The 19,930-nt window shown below is 44.5% G+C and overlaps 1 protein-coding gene across 4 annotated transcripts in view; it reads left to right on the forward strand.

Moving 5' to 3' along the window:
* The window catches only part of LOC134502938 (cytosolic purine 5'-nucleotidase-like), a 47,964-nt gene that overhangs the window by 15,083 nt on the left and 12,951 nt on the right, over positions 1-19,930 (forward strand). For all 4 annotated transcript variants that reach the window (XR_010068486.1, XR_010068487.1, XM_063311471.1 and 1 more), the window contains 6 exons: positions 1,001-1,058; positions 1,287-1,380; positions 7,295-7,348; positions 7,544-7,627; positions 7,990-8,031; positions 8,459-8,569. Coding sequence is in view for 2 of the 4 variants with exons in the window: in XM_063311471.1 (XP_063167541.1) it covers positions 1,001-1,058; positions 1,287-1,380; positions 7,295-7,348; positions 7,544-7,627; positions 7,990-8,031; positions 8,459-8,569 (443 nt within the window). In the remaining 2 variants the exon portion in view is untranslated. The remainder of the gene's footprint in view (positions 1-1,000; positions 1,059-1,286; positions 1,381-7,294; positions 7,349-7,543; positions 7,628-7,989; positions 8,032-8,458; positions 8,570-19,930) is intronic.

Raw genomic sequence — 19,930 nt, forward strand, 5'->3', positions numbered from 1 at the left:
GGTCACACATGGTGGTTTCCTCACCAGACCTGGGAAAATGGCCTCACATGGCCAGCAGCTGCCTCGTGAAGGGCAGGGATGGGCACGCCTCGTCAGCAACAGGAGCAAGAAGATGGTGAAGGTCAGCTGGGGCGACGGAAGCAGGGTGGCAGGGCCTCGGAGTGTAGGGCAGCGAGGGTGGCTGGGTGGGGGCAGCTGCGGCTTTGTGCTGTGCAGCGGCTCGGGCTTCTTGCAGCCCCAGAGCCATGCAATTTGGGGGCTGCTTGCCTCCCCACAAGGCAGTGTGCAGGGCGGCCAAAAGGGCAGAGATGGGGGGAGATAGGCGGGTGGGGGGAGTTGAAGAGGAGGCAGCCCCTTACCTTACTGAGCCTCGGGGCTGGGAAGGACCACGCCCGGAATGGCGTGGATTGGGATGGGTCCTGAGCTAATGAATGGTGGGATTCGGTTAACAGTGGCAAGGAGGAGTGCTGGGATTGCTGTTGCTAAGTGACGTCATGTGACATTGCACTTTACGACCGCGTTGCTTAGAGATGGAAATTCTGGTTCCAGTTGTGGTTGTAAGTCGAGGACGACCTGTACTTAGCTGAACCAGTTTAAGACCCAGTTTAAGACCCATTTGCACAACATGCCAACCTTGTTTTAAAATTGGTTAAGGTTCTTTGTGGTTTAGCATGTGGCACAAATCCATCCCTTGTGATTTGATGAGGCTTCCATGAGAACTGAGGAAATGGGTTCCTTTGATAAGCAAGTGAAGATATTTGGCAAGTGCAACTTTGGTACTCATGATGTGGCCCAAACAATATCCCAAGCATGGCACCTTGCAGGCAAAAGTTGACCATCCCTGGATTAAGTTAGGCCATCAAATCAGAATGAAGTTTCCAGGCAGTGCTAGCTGCTGGAATGGACTTCCCCCTCTTTAGGCCATCTCTCTTTCTGGACGGCCTTTCGGGGTGCTTTGCCTGGAGGGTGCCTTTGCTGACCCTTTTCTGCCTCCCCACAGAAACCTACCTTTTTGCCTGCCTCGTGGATTTCTTCACCAGCTGCTCCAGATACGCGAAGTAAGCGCCCTGGCCTGTGCCCTCGGGTGATCTGGCCTGGCCTGGCCTGGCCTGGATAGAGGGTGCTCAGAGGCCCTCTGGGATGCCATCCTCACTGTGCCCGGGGCAGGGAGGGAAGGCGCCTGGGACTCCGTCCCAGTCTGCGAGCCTGCTTTTGCCCCTGGCCGTTCCCTGCCCTGTGGAATCATGGCGGATCTCACCTTGGCCTCGTTCCTCTTTCGCTCTCAGCTGTGAGACAGGCTACAAGCACGGCAACCTCTTCATGTCCTTCCGCAGCATGTCCCAAGATGTCCGAGAAGCCATGGATTATGTGCACCTTTCCGTAAGCGGGGGGGGGGGGGCTGAAGGGCTGGCTTGGGCTGCAGTTGGGGATTCCTGAGATTTTGCGAAAAGCCTTTCGAGGGGCCTTTCAGAGATCATGGCTGAGCCATGATCAACACCAAGTTAGGATTTTTAATGTTTTACCTTCGCTTCCATACAAATTGTGCTATTTTTTTCTTCCAGCATAAGCAACATTATGCAAAACTCAGGAAAGGAATGAAAAGTAGTGGGCAAACGAAGGACAAGGCAGGAGAGAAGAGCAAAGGAAAGGAAATAAAACTGCGTCCAGGTTTTCATGTTCAGAGCTGCTGTTTATTGATGAATTCACTTCTGGGCAATGCCACGTGAAATAGTAAATACGGGCTGACAATTCACTACCCATCAACACATGCTCACTGCCTCACACAACATTTCACCACTAATTAATCTATCTTATACTGAAACCATTCTGTATCCTGCTCCATACATTTCTCTCCTTGAACATCATCATGACATTTGCCTTTTGATCTTTAATTTTTTGTTCGTTCATGTTCTTTTTCAGGATCTCATTAATTCCATCCATGATCTTCCTGGTCTTCTGCTTCCTCTTGATTCATTCATTCTTCCCCCATGTAGCTGTTTCGGGATTTGATCCTGATTTACTTTTTCTGTATCACCAAACCAAACCCTTTCATACTGGCCACTCATTTTTGTATTCAATCCACAGATCATTTAGTGCCCATTCATTCTTGACACACCCTGCTCTCCTATACATGCACTTTTTAAGTAACTAATTCCCACTGCATTGAATTTATTTTTGTTTTTCTTGACACACCCAACTCTCATTTCCATGTAACAAAGTGGGTAGAAGCACACCTGGACATGTGGTCATTTTTGCACCTTCTGGCAGATGTTATTCCTCACAGCAAACCACATGTTACCAGTTGCCATTCTGCTATATTTGCATATCCTGAAATTTCTCCATTCATCTCCTCATCTGTTGTAAACCGTCTATCAAGGTACACAAATTCATTTACTTGCTCTTTTTTTGCCATTTATGTATGGCCTGAAATGGTTCACTCTGTTTTCCTTTCGAAACCACCTTTGTCTTCAATATATTAATTTTCGGATTCATACTCTTCATTGCATCACACAGTCTAACACTGTCTGCAAATCGTTATGGCAACAACATGCCATCTGGTGCCAGAATGATTGGCACTTCCCAACTGGAGAGAGCTATGAATGTGATTTCCTGGTCACTTATTAATGTTTTGAATTTTGACCAAATTTGTTCTGTTTTTTATTGTATGCCATTTGAAGTCACTATATTTGAGGTGGGTGGCCATATAAATTTTTTAAGTAAACAAAAAAAGTGTATATATACAGTATATATAATTTTATTCAAAGTTTTAAAAACAAAGGTGAAAACTAATACAAACTAATATGAAGTAAGGAAGAAAAAATAAAAATAAAAATAAAAGAAAAAGCTAAAATGCAAGAAAGAATGAAAAAGTAAAAGAAAAATAGAAAAGAAAGTAAAAAGATACAAAGAAGTGGCTTCCTATCTTCTTTACAGCAATTATAAGTACAATTATAAATTTACCTTTCTCTAAGGTTACATCATGACTCTCTTCTTTCTATAATCTATCCTATCTAATCACAAAACCTAAAGTTCATTTTTTCCCCTGTTTTACACAAAAAGTCTATGAGGAGTTTCCAGTCAGCAATAAACATGGATATTGCCTTTTCTCTAATCAAAGAAGTCAACTTGGCCAACTCAGCAAGTTGCATCGTCTTCACCACCCATTCCTCCGCTGTGGGAAATCTTTGTGCATACAGTAATGTCACTTCAGTTATCATGTACAGAAACAAAGTTCTATGTCTTTTTCCCACCAGTTCAGCCCCAGGAGGAAAGTTCTGATTTCAGCTGAATATTAAACTTTAAAATCCTCTGAATCACTGTATGTATTTGAATCAAAACATTTTTAGTGTTTTACACATCCACCAAGCATGATAAAATGTCCCTTCATGTTGTTCATAGTTCCAACATACATTTGAAGTGTCTTGATACATGCTAGACAATTTCTCGGGTGACATATACTAACAGTACATCATTTTATAAAAATTCTCTTTATGATTATAACATAGTTAAATTTCAGCCCTTTCAACCACATATTTTCCCATTGGTCCGTCTTATTATTATAACCAACATTTTTAGCCCACTTTATCATACATTGTTTCACTTGTTCTTCTGTTTCAAATTTCATTAAAAGTGTATACATTTTAGCAGTTACATGTCCACCAGTTGTACACAATTCTGTTTCAAACTCAGTCTTACAATGTTCAAAATCCTTCTCTTTCTCAGCAACACCCACCCTTTCATCCAAACCAAACAGCAAGCTTCAAAATGCAAGGTCAAGTCAGGTAAGCCCAGTCCTCTTTCCTTCACATCTTGGAACATCTTATACTTACCTCGTGGTTTCTTCCCCTGCCACATAAACTTAGATATACCCTTCTGCCACTGTTTAAATGGTGCATCAGTTGTCAAAACAGGCATTGCCTATGAGAAGCATTCCTTATACGCTTAAACGTTAAGCAACCGAGGCGTATCGCACATCCTTGCATGGCTCCCTGCTCCATATTGAACTATCTGCTAGGTATTCCACAGTTGCTTTACTTCCATTATGTGCTATTCTTACTACATTCAATTTTTTTTCTTGCTATTCAGCCATAACTGATCCTTGGCGACTGCCTGGACTAGTAATAGTAACATTCAGTTACTAACCTCCATATTCATGCAAAATGTTCCATAATTTAAGATGCACTTTGTCATACACTTCCTCTAAATCAACAAATGTGCAATAATTTTTATTTTTCACATTCATACATTTTCCAATTAACTGGTCTGGAAAACGTCTGAATGTGAGAAGACACAGTGATTTTACGCCATGTGGTCTGTCATACTCTTTGGATCAAACGGGGGCCCAACTCACCTCCCTGTAGTTTCTGCGTCCCGCTTGCCGGCTTCTTGTTTGTATGGCCCTTGCAGCCAGTCTGGTCCCCGGGGACTCCACGGACAGGTCCATGCCGTTTCATCAGCAACATTCTTGGGCTTGCCACAACCTCCTTCCGGTCTCCCCGCTCCTAGCCTAGCACATTGAACCACTCCTTGGTAGAGGGGCTTCCCTAGGAGTGACGGCTTTCCCCACTTTGCATCCGGAAGCCATAGTCAGTGGTTCCAGTGGCCAGGCACAGAAGCAGCCTGCACATGCACATTGAACAAGTTGCACAACCACTTTCAGCAAATCACATCCATATTTTAACATTTCTCCAGCTCTTTCTCAACCTTCTCACATAATTTATGATTTCTTTTTCATTCATTTTTTTCTTGAATGTTAACAGTTGTAGCAGTCATTTCAATCCCACACTTTGACAGATCACTGTCATTCCCGTTCAGAACGCTAAAATATTTTTTTTAGGGTTCTCTCACCCAGTTTAATCAACAGTTTATTCTTAATTGCAGTCACTTGTTTGGAAATCCCTTGCTCAATCCTTTTTAGGTAAAGGTAAAGGTTTCCCTCGACGTAAAGTCCAGTCGAATCCGACTCTAGGGGGCGGTGCTCATCTCCGTTTCTAAGCCTTGGAGCCGGCGTTGTCATAGACACTTCCGGGTCATGTGGCCAGCATGACGACTCGGAACGCCGTTACCTTCCCGCCGAAGCGGTACCTATTGATCTACTCACATTTGCATGTTTTCGAACTGCTAGGTGAGCAGGAGCTGGGACGAGCAACGGGAGCTCACCCCGCCGTGCGGTTTCGAACCGCCGACCTTCCGATCGGCAGCTCAGCGGTTTAACCCGCTTTATTTCAGTCAAAATTGCTCTCCATTTTCTCTTCACCTTTTAATTTTAACTTCTCTTTGTTCCCTTGACTACATACTTGTCAGCTATCTTTTTCTTCCTAGTCACATTACCTAATTGTCTCATCCTCATTTTTTCCAATGATCATCGAGATAGAGAGAGAGAGAGAGAGAGAAGAGCCAGTCTGGTCTGCGGTAGTGGTTAAGGCACCAGGACTAGAAACCAGAGTTCAAGTCCTGCCCTGAGCACAAAGCCAGGGGGGTGACCCTGGGTCAGTCACTCTCCCTTAGCCCTAGGAAGAGGCAGGCAATGGCAAGCCACTTCCGAAAAACCTTGCCAAGAAAACTGCAGGGACTTGTCCAGGCAGTCCCCAGGAGTCAAGGCTGACTTGAAGGCACCAAAGAAAGAAAGAAAGAAAGAAAAAGTGGGGGCAAATTTGCCCCCAGGAGAACATCCATAACCTGGAGTCACACTGGAGCCATCCTTCCAAGCCTCAGATAACTAAGCTGCTGGCAGTGGGGCTTTTCCTGCTGATTTAAGTAACTGGGCAAGCTCACAGTGGAAGAGGTCTCCCCAGATAGTTGGGTCCAGCATTTAGGGTTTTAAAGTCATGCCTGGGAGTCAGTTGGCAGCCAATGCTGATGTTTCAGCTCAACAGAAGTTGGCAGTTCAGGGTGATTTCCTGCTCGGAGCTACTGTAGATGGCTGTGAGAACTTGGTCCTCTTCTGCCTGGCTGAAATAGGACCAACTTCTCACAGGGCCTGGGTCTTGCATGCACAAGCCAGAAGGCCAGGAACTATTTCACCTGGTTCAGCTCATGCCGCTCCTGTATGGACAGCAGCTGTTGACTGATTTATAGAATCTGAATCATGATAAATTGACATGCAGGGTAAAATGCACATTGATTCAGATTCAATAAAGTAACAGGATTTTTTAAAATTCTGGTCTTTACAGTTTTTAGATAAATGCATATTTTTTGGCTTGCATTTTTCCTAAGATGACAAGTGACTGGGTGGTGGAGGAAGCAGCCAAGGTCCAAGCCTGCTAACCTTCACTCCCTTGCAGGGTGTGCTGTAAGGCAGGGGCACCCCTTTCAGCTGTTTCAGGTGGTTTCCAAATTGGGAGCAGGAGGGAACGGGCACCCTGTGTGGGGGAAGGGGACTGTGGCTCCAGAGGGGAGGAGCCAAAATAAAAAATAAGTCTGGAACATATTTCTGTGCGATGTGGTATACATTCTTCTCTATATTCTTTTCCTTTTTTTGCACAGAACAAAATAAAAACATTTTTTAAAAGTTGGACACTTTCATGTAGAAAGGCCATAGAAGCCCCTCTTGCATTCTCAGCCTTTAGATCCTCTTGTTTAAAATACATTTCTCTCCAGCCCCAACACTTTTTAAAGATTTAAAAGTTTCAACTGTGAAGACGATTTAAGATCTTTAGACAACCATTCACACATCCAAACTAAGAGCAGCAGGGGCATGGATGTGGCAATACGCTTCTGGCAGGACTGAGATATTTCCTTATATTATTTATTACAGTGAGTCATACTAGCCAGCTCAGTCTAGTGGTTGAAATGCTGGATCAGCAGTGGGGAAACCTGAATTCTAGTCCTGCCTTAGGCATGATGCCAGCTGGGTGACTTTGAGCCAGTCCCTCTCTCTCAGCCCTAGGAAGAAAAAGGCAATGCAAACCACTTCCAAAAATGATGCCAAGAAAACTGCATTGAGTTGCCAGGAGTCAAGAGAGACTAAAAAACTAAAAAACAGAAACTTACCACCCAGTCATATTTTACATATTGCAATTCCAAGGCAGCTTAGAAATAATGTCAAAATACATTGATAAAAATCATATTAACTATTAGTAACTTAATAAAAATCTTGGATGTGAGGGAAGAGTTAGGGTTTGGGACTGCCTTGGTCTACTGGGCCCAGCTTCACCTCGCTTGGAACCTGCAGTGGGCAGCCCAGAGTTGGCATCAGAAGCTGCCTTGGCCAAAATGCTGTGCAACAGACCCACAACGGCTCGGTCTGGGTTGCGGCAGAGAACTCATGTGGCCTCATCTGTTGCTTTCCTAGGGCTGCCTCAAGGAGAAAACGCTGGAGAACCTGGAGAAGTATGTTGTGAAAGATGTGAGTGACGCTTGGCTTGGAGAGAAAGTTGTTGTGGAGAATGCCCACTTCCAGCCCCCCTCCTATTTTGATGGGCATTCTCTGTGCCCTTGGCTGGGCAGGCAGAACCTCTTTGACCTTGAAGACACTCAGAACCTTGTTGCAGGTGGTGGCTAGCCTTTGATCTGCAGAAAGTTTCTGTGTTCCTTCATACAGCCCCGTGTTCCTCTTCTGCTGAGTCGCATGAAGGATGCAGGGAAGATGTTTCTTGCCACCAACAGTGACTACGACTATACAGATGTAAGTTGGGCCCTCCAAGGGTAGGTGAGTAGGGCCTGCTTCCTTCCAGGCTTAGTTCAACACATAATGATAGTACTGCACTGCCCATTCGGCTGGCTGCTGAAGAAGGGTGACAGGCTGGTCCTCACTTTGTGGATCTTCTGTGTGGTGCTTCTCATGTGGGGTCAAGCACCTTGCAACTGCATATGGACACCAATGGTTTGGTGGGAGAGGGGTCAGTGGCAGGTGATGCACGGAAGATGTTCTCTCACAAAGAAACACAGATGGCTTTGCATCCTTGTCTTCTGGGTAATGAGGTGGTTGAACCTGGGCTGAATTTTCACTGCAGAAGAGAGTGGCACACTGGGTGTATCTCTTTACAGGCAATCATGACATACTTACTGGACTTCAGTGGAGGAGACATGGTAAGTCAACCTGTGACTGTATCCCCTGTAGTTTGTGAGATTTTTCAGGCCCAAACGGCCATCCACAGCATCTGGGTGGGTCAATTCATCTTCTGGATTACAGCAAGGGCAATGGGGCTAGGGCAGGCCTTCAGTAGGGACTGCTGCAGCTGCCCTTCCTTTTGTGCCTCCTCTGTCTCCATGGGAGCCAGATGCTATTAAGTCTTATGTGCTTTGGTAATGTAAACTGTCAGAGAGCTTGTAATGTAGGCATAGCACTTACTGAAGTCCATATGACAGCCCTGTGACTGAGGAGAGAGAGAGTCAGGTATACAGTCACCTGTGAGTTTGTGACTGGTGTGAGACCGTCAGTTTCATGGTACGGTTTCTTTTAGGACTTACCAATATGCCAACTCCTGTCTAGCCTAACTTGCTCCTTCTTCAACAGCAGGACCAATCCGAGCATCGACCGTGGCGCTCTTACTTTGATCTGATTGTTGTCGACACTCGCAAACCACTCTTCTTTGCTGGGGGAACTGTTCTGCGGCAAGTCAATACAGTAGGTGTCTGCTAGGGGCCAAAAAACAGGGATGTGGCAGAGCAAGTCAGGGCAGAAAGCCAATCTCCCATTCAAACTCCTGGAGGATGGAAAGATCTAGGATGAGCATCATGAGAACAGGGAAAGTTTAATTGTCAACCTGTCCAAATTGGCCAAGGTCAGGGGGAGACCACAGGAGTTTTCTAGAGGTGCAAAAATGAGGCACATTCAGCTGATGATCATAATCAGCCAATCGGTGACAAAGTCTCACCACTGCTCAGCAAGGTTTGCTCTGGGACTAAGTAGCTGCTTGGTCATCCCCAGATTACAGATGGGTGTTCCTGATTATAGGACATTAGGGTATGTGCCTGCATATCGCCTGGGGCTCTTGTCCAGTCTTGACTTTTTGCTCATCTGGCTGATTGTGCTGCTCTGCCATTGTGATCTGATCCAAAAGCCCTTTGGTGCTGCAGAATGAGCTCCCTGTGGCTCTCCACAAGGGCTGGCCGGATGCCGGTCTGACTAACGTGGGTTCATAGAGGTGCATCCTGTTGCTTCTGTCCTGTTCACACTCTGCAACCAGGCAGAGTAATAACAAAAATACTCTTTATTAATTAACTATTTACAATAAATAAGTCCTTGATATACGAAGAGTTGGGTTCAATGAGCCCAACTGGCCACAACAAGGCAGCGGAACAGGACTTCTAACTGGAACTGGGAGGCTGGAGGAGACTGGAGTGCGAAGTGCTGCTACAGCTGAAAATGCAGGTATTGAACTGGAAGCCGGTTAGTGGAGTCTTGAAGCAAGGCTACGAACTGGAAACAAGGCTGGACTTGACTGGAAACTCTGAACTAGATTGAAGACTAGGAGCAAGACTAGAACTTGGAGAAAGGCTTGACTCAGCTGGATATCCTGGGCTAGGCTGGGTTCTCTGGTCTGAAGACTTGGAGCAAGGCTGGGAACTCTGACCAAGGCCAGACTCGGCTGGGAGCCCTGGACTGGGCTGGATTCTCTAGACTGGAGACTTGGAACAAGACTGGAAACTTGGAGAATGGCTAGGCTCGGCTGGAAGCCCTGGAGTGGGCTGGATTCTCTGGACTGGAGACTTGGAGCAAGATAGGTGCGAAACTCCAGAGCAAGGCTGAGCACCCGTGGCATGGAAGAACTGCACTGGAGGCACGCCGTGGCACTGAGGATCAAAGGCGCAAGGATGCTCTGTGGAAGACTGCGAAGGCTGGATGCAAGGCTGAGATCGCTGGGCACGGCTAACACAGAATCCTCGGTGGCAGCAGTAGCAGGTTTCAAATCCTCAGAGTGGAGTAAGGGCGCTGGTTCCTCTTCGGCAACAGACGCGGTCTCTGACACAGGTAAGGTCTCTTCTGCTGAAGCTGCAGGCTTGGAGGATCAGTTGTCTCTGGCAGCTCGCTCTTCATGCGGCTGCCTTTTATCGCAATCTTTCGCGCGCCTGGATCCTTCTCCAGCCAATCGGGCTGCCTTTTCTTTCATTCACGTGCTTTTCAGCCTGTTGTTGGTGTGTGCTGATTGGGGAATTCAAATCCTCCTCCAAATCCTGGCCAATCAGCACCTTGGACTCTTCCCGCGCTGCTGGCTCCACGTTGAGTTTTGTTTTCCCAGTTTCAGCCCAGTAAGTTTCTATTTCCTCCTCTGACTCAGAAGGGGTTTCGCTTTCTGAGTCAGAGGCAGGCTTGACTCTGAGAGCTACATAACAAGAAGCATTTTTAGTTGTTTGATGCAAAGCACACAGGTTGTCTTCAGTCCATTTATCTTTTCTCGCTGAAAAGCATGTACTATCACCACATTTTTTTGGCTGTGGATTTCAGGATGGATTGTTTGGAAAACACATCTTTATTTTGGATTCTCTGGAATCTTCTTCCCATGGTTCCATTGCTCAGCTAATCCTGAAGCTCCAAGAAAGGCAGGTTTCTTATCTAAAATTGGCTACACCAGGGGGTCACCCTCGTCCTTTGCCACTCAGTGTAAAACAGAGAGTCAGGCAAATCCAGGCTTGAAAGGCTTTATTGCCACATCATAAACTTTCTAATAATACTGAGGAATTGGGTAATTAGCCAGAGAGCATGTAAGGCCTAGAAAGTTCAAAAAGGCCATAACTTGCATTGAAGTTTAAGTTGTAGTGATCTTTACCAGAAGATAGGCAGAAGCAGAGCCACACAAGTTGTCTGTAACAGTCCAGGGTTCAAATGCCATAAGCTGGTCCAAATGCTAAGACCAGGATCTCAATGCAGGATAGGGTGCAAGAGTGACAGGAAGACAGGTCTGGAATTGGACAGTTGTTTCCAACAAGGACAAGAGCCTGGAGGTGCTGGTTGCTTTTGCTCAGCCCCTTGTACGCCGGTAAATTCTTGGGACGGCCCCCTGCAAAAATCTAGGTTCTCAATATCTGAATCGGATGTCACCTGCTCAGACTCATTTGTCTCTTGAAGCTGCCACAGGTGCCTGGTTGACCTTGGTAGCATTTTGGGCTGACAGTCTGTCTGGTCTGCGTCTTTAGCCTGTGACTCAGAGGACCCAGTCTAGACCATTACATCTGTATGTTCACACCTTCAGAGAGCCTCATATAGAGCATGGTGGAGCTAAGAAGGTTCACTGAGAGCCTGCCCACCGTGCTGACTGAGTATTCAGAGTACTATAGTATGCAGGTTGAAGCCAAGAAAGATAACTAACACACAGAAAGCACACTAAAAGTGTAGGGACAACACTGAATTGTTTGAACGTGCAGGTGACCTTTCGAAGAATTAGAATGATAGACCAAGGCGAGCAACCTTTCCTTCAATGCAGGATCACATTGTTTGAGTTGGGAGGCCCTATAACTCCATGCAATAAATAAATAGATGCGGATCAAACCATTTAATTTGAAAACAGAATCCAGGAATCTGCAGAATAGTCATAAGGGCTGAAGCTGGCATGACAGGAACCAGTGGTTCTCAGGCTATAGAGAACTGTTATATAAATATTGAGCAGATGATTCCCTCGTTAAAGCTGGGAAGGGAATGGCCTAATTGCTGTTGACTCAAAAACAAAATAAAAAGCAAACAAACCAAGAAGAAAAGGCCTAGAATTTAGACTTTGGAACAAATAAATATATCTGTATATATCTATCTGTATGGGTATCTTGAGATGTGTTCTGCAGGAAGCAGATCTGCTGGGTTTACATTATATGACTTGTTTCTTGTCTCCAATAATGCAACTTATGTACCTTTGTTGCTACTACTAACATCTGTTGTAAACAAGATTCTGAGGGTGAAGTACCTGGAGGTCAGAGAGTGATTTCTGTGGCTACCTTGAGGTTTGGCAGCAGGATCTGCTTGACACACTCTCAGAGCCACGGGAATAGAGGCTGTGCTTTGATGCCAAGTTGAAACAATTCAACCCTGTTACCTGTGGATCGAGTTGCCAGAGCCTTACTCCAATCTCACAACTAAGTTGCTGCCCAAATGATGAATGGTCCACCAGGTGGGGCAGAATCAACCACAGCCAGTGCCTCCCACATCAATCCTGGCCCATCTGGCAGCAATTGCTGGAGGAAGTAGTGCAGCAGCCTTCTGACATCCACCTCCCTTGGATTCATCCAAGCCTGGCTGGGGACTGATGGAAGACTCAAGGAATTGCAGCAGAGTAGGGGCAGGAAGAGGAAACACCGCTACCCTCCTTTGGCTGTTGCCCTCCACACATCAGAGACCTTGGAAGTTGAGTCCATGATGTGGGGAGCTAGCAAAGCTCCCCTATCTGGCCACGAAAATTTGCATTGGCTCATACACAGAGCTTGTGCTTCCACTGTGGAGAACCTGGCTACTTCATTTGTGAGTGGCTGTTAAGAACCTCTTCTCTTCCAAAGCATGAAGCCGTTTATTCATGGGGAAGGGGGGCATTTTGTCCCTGATGCAATAAATGCTGCAGATCTAGCTGTGGGGAAGGGAGTTGCTCTCAGATTTCAAGAGCTCAAAAGCTCAGGCAGCTAGAGATGAAGTGGAATCCAAACATGCAGAGCCAGACTTTGACTTCAGTCATTCCTGCTACTCTTTAGACTTGGATCCTACTACAGAGGATGGCAACTCAGTTTGCCCAGCACACTTTCAGGTGTTGCTGCTGGCTGTTTTGCACAGCACCCATGGGGAAATGCATCAAACCTCTTCTACCCACCCTCAGCAATCATCCACAGTTCCTACAACTTTATTTAGCCTCCTTCCTGCATTTTCAAGAAGACTTGCAATGTCACCAAATGTGATTTATTGGGACTAGGATAATATTGGCATTCAAGCCTCACAGCCTCCAGGGCCTTATATGCAGCAGATGCTCCTTCTAACCTTGCTTGCCGGGTATGCAGGCTGTGCTAAATGTCAGGTCTTTCAGGTAGACCAGGTCAGGAAACAGTCGGTCAAATTGGACTGGAATTATATTTTATTGATATAGAGTATACAGTCAGTCTTTGGTTAACGAAGGTAATTGGGACCAGAATTTCCATCGCTAAGTGATGCGGTCATAAAGTGCAATGTCACATGACCACGTTGCTTAGTGATGGCAATCCCAGCAATCCCCATGGCCATCATTAGGCTAGGATCACAGGTTGTTCAATGAGTCCCAGGTGGCTTGCAAGCAGGCTGCAGGCAGGGAAAGTATGGCGCGAGGCACGGTGCGAGCACTGTGGGGCTGGGGGTGGCTGCTGCTGGGTGGGGGAGGGTGCAAGTAACTTCCCAGAGTGACTTGCGACCTTCCCTGCCGGCTTCCCCGTTGACGTTGCTTGTGGGAAGCTGGCAGGGAAGGTCACAAATGGCAATCACGTGACTGTGGGGTGCTGCAACTGTTGTAAGCACGAGCCAGTTGCCAAGTGGCTGGATTGTGATCATGTGACCGTGAGGATGGCTGGAACTTCGAGGACCAGTCGTAAGTACCACTCATTCAGCGCTCTCGTAACTTCAAATGGTCGCTGAATGAAGGTCATTAAACGAGGACTCCCTCTTAGTAATAGAACCTTGAAAGCCTGACTCTGTTTTCTCATCCCTCCCTCTTATACCCCATTGAATTAGGATGGAGCCAGTCTGAGCTTCTTTCTAACACTTTCTCTGTTTTCCAGGCTTAAAGCATGTTTTGTTTTTGTAGTTGTTTTTGCATAGTTTCTCCAAGATCATCTCTGTAGCTCTCTACAGTAATGGAAGAGGGAAAGAGGGTCATGCAGATCCTCCTCCCCAATCAACCAGCTTCACTATTGTACTATCAAATCTTATTTCTGGAGCCCAGATTTCTGCAAAATGTCCCTGCCGAATGTCAGTTATAGTTGAAGAATTTATTGATGATGATAATATACAGAAAGACTTTATCTACTGCTTTTTCTCTGCTGCCAGGGTGCTTACTATTTGTAGTTAAGAAAAAGGATGGCTCCATATTTAGGCTCCTTAATTCCGTAACCCTTAGGGATCATCACCATCCTTACCTTATTTCTGAACTCTTGGAATGGCACAAAAGGCACATATTTTTACCAAATTGGATCTCATGGGGACTTACAATCTGATTTGCATGAAAGAGGGGCGTGGATATTTTACTGTCTTTGATTGTTGTTATGGGAGATTTGAACTTGGATTTTTGAATGGTGTTTTGGTAGCTATTTGTGCAATTTGCTTATTTACTGTTCGAATCCTGTTCTCTCTGAGAGCTTTGCTAATTTTTTTGCCATAGATTTGTCCTACTTTTACTGTACTAACCATACTCAACTGAGTATCATACCCAATGATTTACTTTATCAAGGAGTCCCCTTGAGCAAGATCCTGATGTTCAACAAACATTTTCTAACTCAAATAGGCATTTATGATTATTGGAATTTTCCAAAACCATGGTTTGCTTAATCATATCATTTCTGATAGAGATGTCCAATTTAAGGTATATTTCTATTTCAGCTATTGGGTGGAAAGCTGTACATGCTGTTCAGCAACCATAGCCAGATAGAAAAAGAGAGATGCAAAGGTTGTTCTCTGAAGCTGGGAAACTGGAAGGTGGTTTGCAAAATATTACAGGGCCAGAACACCTGCATATTCAGTATCAGTATAGGCAGTAGAAACCTCCATGTTTCCCTGAGGTGATCAGCAGATCATCATCATCATCATCCCCACCATGGATACCCCCTTGTCATGGGGGAGGGGCTTGTGATGCTCTGATGAGGTTGAGAGCGAAGCTGGCAATCGTGAAGGGTCACCCAAGCCAGACAGGCCTCAGCAGAAGAGCCAGACTAAGTGTATCCATCAACCCATTAGCTATGGTGAGAAACAGAAAAAGAATCCCATACCGGATCAGTCATTGCCCGGGTCAACAAGGACCGCGTCAGGTGCTAGAATTCCTGGGCATCTGTCAACAAGTAGGCAACAGGACTCAGGAGCTATGGCTGGCAACCAGGGCTTAGCCCTGTGGGATTACTGAAAGAACAACAACCACAGACATGGCAAAAGTATACTGTATTTGAAAACCATGCTATTATGGCTTGCTATTATAAATTGGAACCAACAAAGTGGGCTACTTAAAGCAAATGTTTGAACTATGGAAAAGGAATTTGTCCAGACTCAAATATCACTGACCAATGATTAGCAGATCAAAGGAGATTCATTACCAGAAATAAAATATCCAGGGATGCAGAACTGGAAGAGATTTCACTGGTTCTGTGAAAGTGGAAGACCACAAAACAATAGTAGAATAGTAGAAGAAACTCAGATAACAATTAGAAATATAGAGGAAACAGCTGATATGAACCACAGAAATGATGACTTAGAAGAAGTATTAACAACAGAACCAGTACAGGTTGGCATTGAAACAACCTATGAACTGACCCGCCAACAAGAAGAATTAAAAGAGAAAGTTATGGCATTTGCAGAATTACCAGTAGAAGGACAAAGACTGCCAGCACTGAAAGCCGTGCCCCAAAAACACCTGGCACCTCTAACGAAGGGCGTGAACAAGGCGCTTGCAAGGATTAAAGTAACATCTACCAAACAGACTGGAGGCAGCTTGCCTGCAGTACAGCGTGGTGGTTATAGAAGAACTGGATATCAAAATTAGAAAACCAAAAGCAAAATCATGTTCAATCCCAAAGTGGAAGATCAGACTGGAGGCCAAGATAAAGAAATTAAGATCAGATGTGAGTAATTTAAAGAACACGAAAGAGCAAAAATGGAAGAATGTAAGGATCAAGACAAGTCTAATAAAAAAGCACTGGCTTTGCACCAGAAAAATTGAAAAAGCTTTGGAAATAATAAAGCAACAAATAATAGCAATAGCTGGGGAAACTGAATGCTATGGGGCATGAATCCTCCAATTGAAGCAAAATCAGCTATTTCAGTCAGATCAGATCAAAGTATAAATGACAGTAGAAATTCTGAAAATGGAAAACAAACAAAAAGGAAATTTTGGAAAGATCTATGGGAAACTCAAAAAGACCATAATAAAAATGCTGGATGGGTAAAGAAAGAATTTGAAGATGAATTTAGTAAAAATCAAACGGAAGAACTAATAATAACAGCAGAAATAGTTAAAAATAGAGTGAAAAGGATTAAAAACTGGACATCTCCTGGAAATGATCAATTGCCTGGCTTTGGGCTCAAATATCTGACTAGCTTACATCCAATTATAGCTAAACAGCTTAATGAAATATTGTGTAAACGAGACATCAACTACTGGTTAATAACTGGCAAAACTTGTCTGATTCAAAAAGACCCAGCGAAAGGGACAACACCAGGAAACCATCGGCTGATAACATGCTTGCCTACAATGTTTAAATTACTCACTGGCATAATAGCAGACGACACCCAAGATTATTTGGAAGAAAATAACATCCTTCCAGTAGAACAGAGAGGAAACAAAAGGAAAACTAGAGGTACAAAAGATCGACTTCTGATTGATAAAATGGTTTTGGAGAATTGCAAAAGCTGAAAAATCAATTTACCTATGGTCTGGATTGATTATAAAAAGATGTTTGATATATTACCACACAGTTGGATCATCAAATGTTTGGAAACAACTACTGTCAGTAAAAACATTAGAATGTTTATAGAAAAAAATAATGAAGCAGTGGAAGACAGAACTGGTGGTTGGAAATTAAAAATATGGGCTTGTCAACATTAGGAGAGGCATCTTCCAGGGTGACTCATTATCACCCTTATTATTTGCTATTGCTATGATCCCACTTTCAGTAATTTTGAAGAAAACAAATAAATGAGGATCGTGGGTTCAGATATCCCAATAGAAATCTCCCTGGAACCAGTCAGGTCTCAGAAAAGTATTTCTTTGTTGAAAGATACAGTTCCATCTCCACCTAAAGACTCAAGTGAATAAGATTCCCCGGTTCCCTCCTTTTACTTGCCCCAGTTTCCTGCCTTCGTTTGAAATGGAATATTCACAACTGACACTGGTTTTACAACATGGTTCCCAGCAACATCCTTCACTGTCCGTTTGCTGATAAAGTGTTAGCCACAACACTCTGGGTCAGTCCATGATGTCTCAGTTTCTCACACAGCAATCAATCCTCCCCCTCCCTCCTTTACAACCCATGACAGAGGAGGAGGACTAGAAGGGGGTTTTATGGCTTCTGGGGCCAAACCTCTGACACTTAGCTATTAAACAGCAAAAAATGCTAATAAAATCTCACATTTGCTCTATATAGATATATGAAGTTTTATGGAAAATCAGAAATAGAAATCCAATAATTGACAATAGAGCAAGGATTTTTAGCACAGATATAACCATGGAATTTGGCCTAGAGAAATGTGCTACAGTATCAATAAATTGGGGTAAAATCACGAACAGTAATGGAATTTAAACGCTGAATGGCCAAATCATTAGGCGCCATCAGGATGAAGCCTATGAGGATCTGGACATTTTACAGGTGGATAACATCAAGCATGGACAAGTTAAAAATGTGATTAGTAAAGAATATATCCAAAGAGTGAGAAAATTGCTAAAAATGAAATTGAATGGTGGAAACACCATCAAAGCCAGCCATACCTGGGCCATTCCTGTTATATGCTACACAGTGGGAATTATTAACTGGACACAAGCTGAACTGGACAGTTTGGATCAAAAAGCAAGAAAACTCATGACTATTCACTATGCATTGCATCCCCGTAGTGATACTGATAGATTATACCTGCCCCACAGAAATGGAGGCAGACGTTTACTTCAAGTCAAACAAACTGTCAAAGAAGAAAAGCATGCATTGGCTGATTAGGTAAAAGGCAGCCAAGAACAAGCACTGGCGTGAGTTAAAAATTGGAACTTACTGAACGTACAGGAAACAAAACATGAATATCAAAACAATGTAATAAAAACACAAACAATGCTGGCAAGGAAAAGCATTACATCATCAATTTCTACAAAAGATTGAGGGGAAAGTGGATAAAGATAAAACCTGGCAATGGCTTACAACTGGAACATTAAAACAACAACTGAAGGCTTGATTTTGGCTGCTTGTATCAGCCTCCCAAGTAGACCACACCAGAAACACGGCCAGATGAGCTACTTCTACTTTATTGTTAGGCTACATTAACAGAATCTTGCAAGTCTGAAAGTACAAATCTCCCGTCGTTCCTTTTTACCACCTGCCAAGGTAGGGCGGATCCTTTCTGAGTTTCTTTCTCTTCCTATTATCCAGCTTCGGGCTTCTCCCACTTTTTTCTGATCATCTCTCCTCCCCCCACCCCGGTCATTCTCGCATCAGGAGCAAGCCATCCGAACTGATGCAATCAAGGCCAGAACTGAAAAATCATCAAATGATTCAAAATGCAGATTGTGCAAAGAAGCGGAAGAAACAGTAGATTGTATACTCAGCTCGTGCAGGAAGATCACACAAACTGACTGAACAATGACATAACAGTCGCCTAAATGATTCACTGGAATATCTGTAAAAATTACCATGTGCCAGTAATGAAAAATTGATGGGAACACATGGGCAAAAATGAGCAGGTTAAAATATGGTGGGATTTCCAAATACAAGCTGATAAAGTCCTGGCGCATAACACACCAGGTTTAACTGTGGTTGAAAAGAAGAAAGTATGGATAATTGATGTGGCAATACCAGGGGATAGTAGAATAGAAAAGGAAGAATTGGAGAAGATCACGAAGTATCAAGATCTGTTATGGAAGTTGTTGGCGAAGGTGGGGGCCTTTCCCAGGGGGGAAAGCGTACGCGCGTGTAGAATTCCTTGGGGTCCCAGCCAAGAAAATCAGAAAAAGACCGCCTTAGTATGCTGGGGTTTTTCCAGTAGAGTTTACTAGTTCTGTTCTCAGTTTAGCAGGATTCTGTCGAGTAGAACAATAAACACTAGAGTTCAATTCTTGCCTCAGTGTGGTTCTTCACTTTATATCCCGACAAGATCTGAAAATCGAAATTGAAAGGTTATGGCATAAACTGGCCATGGTGGTCCCAGTGGTTAAGCCTTGGACGACACTTAGAAAATCTGCACATTGACAAAATTTCCATCTGTCAGTTACAAAAGGCCAGCCTGCTTGGATCCACACACAGACTATGCCAATGCATTACGACCTCCCAGGTTCTTGGGAAGAACTCGATGCAAATGAAGGCCAACACCAGCTAAAGTACTGGCAGCTGTGATTTCATGTGGATGATGATGATGATGATGATGATGATGATGATGATTATTATTCTCTGCCCTCCCTGATAAATGAGATGCTAAAGTATACTTACCTCGTTTCCAAGATTCTGCAACTTAACCCCTTTTTTTTTTTGAAATCTGGGTAATTATGAGAATTTAACTTCCTTAGTTGTGAGGGGGGCTATGAGGGGCATGACAGGAGAGGACAAATGCTGTCCTAGAGCAACGCTTTTCTTGCTTTCTCAAGCACCAATAGGACAGTTAACCAAATCTTTTACCTATGACCGAGCTGAGCTTTACTGTGTGTCTGGCTGCAGTCTAACAATAGTGAAGCCTGGTGTCAAACAATGGGGCAAGCTGAAAAAATGTGACCAGCAAAGATGTCAGAGATGCTGTGCAGAAGAACCAGTGGGCACGCTGCAAGGGGCAGAGTGGAACCGAGTACCACAGGGGCAACCTGATCCCAATCTGCACTTCCTTCTGGAGGGAAGAGCCCTCCCTAATCTTCTCTTCAATTTAAATTAGGAGGCATCCTCTCCCCCTGCTGGGTGGACGGATCCAAGAGTCAGCATAAAAAGAGATGTGTGTGGAAGCTGTGCCCCCTCGCTCTCCCTCTCCTGCCTCTGCTGCCTCCTTTTCAAGTTGCTGCCAGTCACATGACTGTGGTGGGTGACAAGGCCTAGCAGGTTTTTTTACACCTGTCCTTTGGCAATGCTGGGATTAATGGGGCAAGGCTGGTGCTGGTCCAGCAAAGGA

This window comes from Candoia aspera, chromosome 9 (assembly GCF_035149785.1).
Source record: "Candoia aspera isolate rCanAsp1 chromosome 9, rCanAsp1.hap2, whole genome shotgun sequence".
In the NCBI taxonomy this organism is placed as follows: domain Eukaryota; kingdom Metazoa; phylum Chordata; class Lepidosauria; order Squamata; family Boidae; genus Candoia; species Candoia aspera.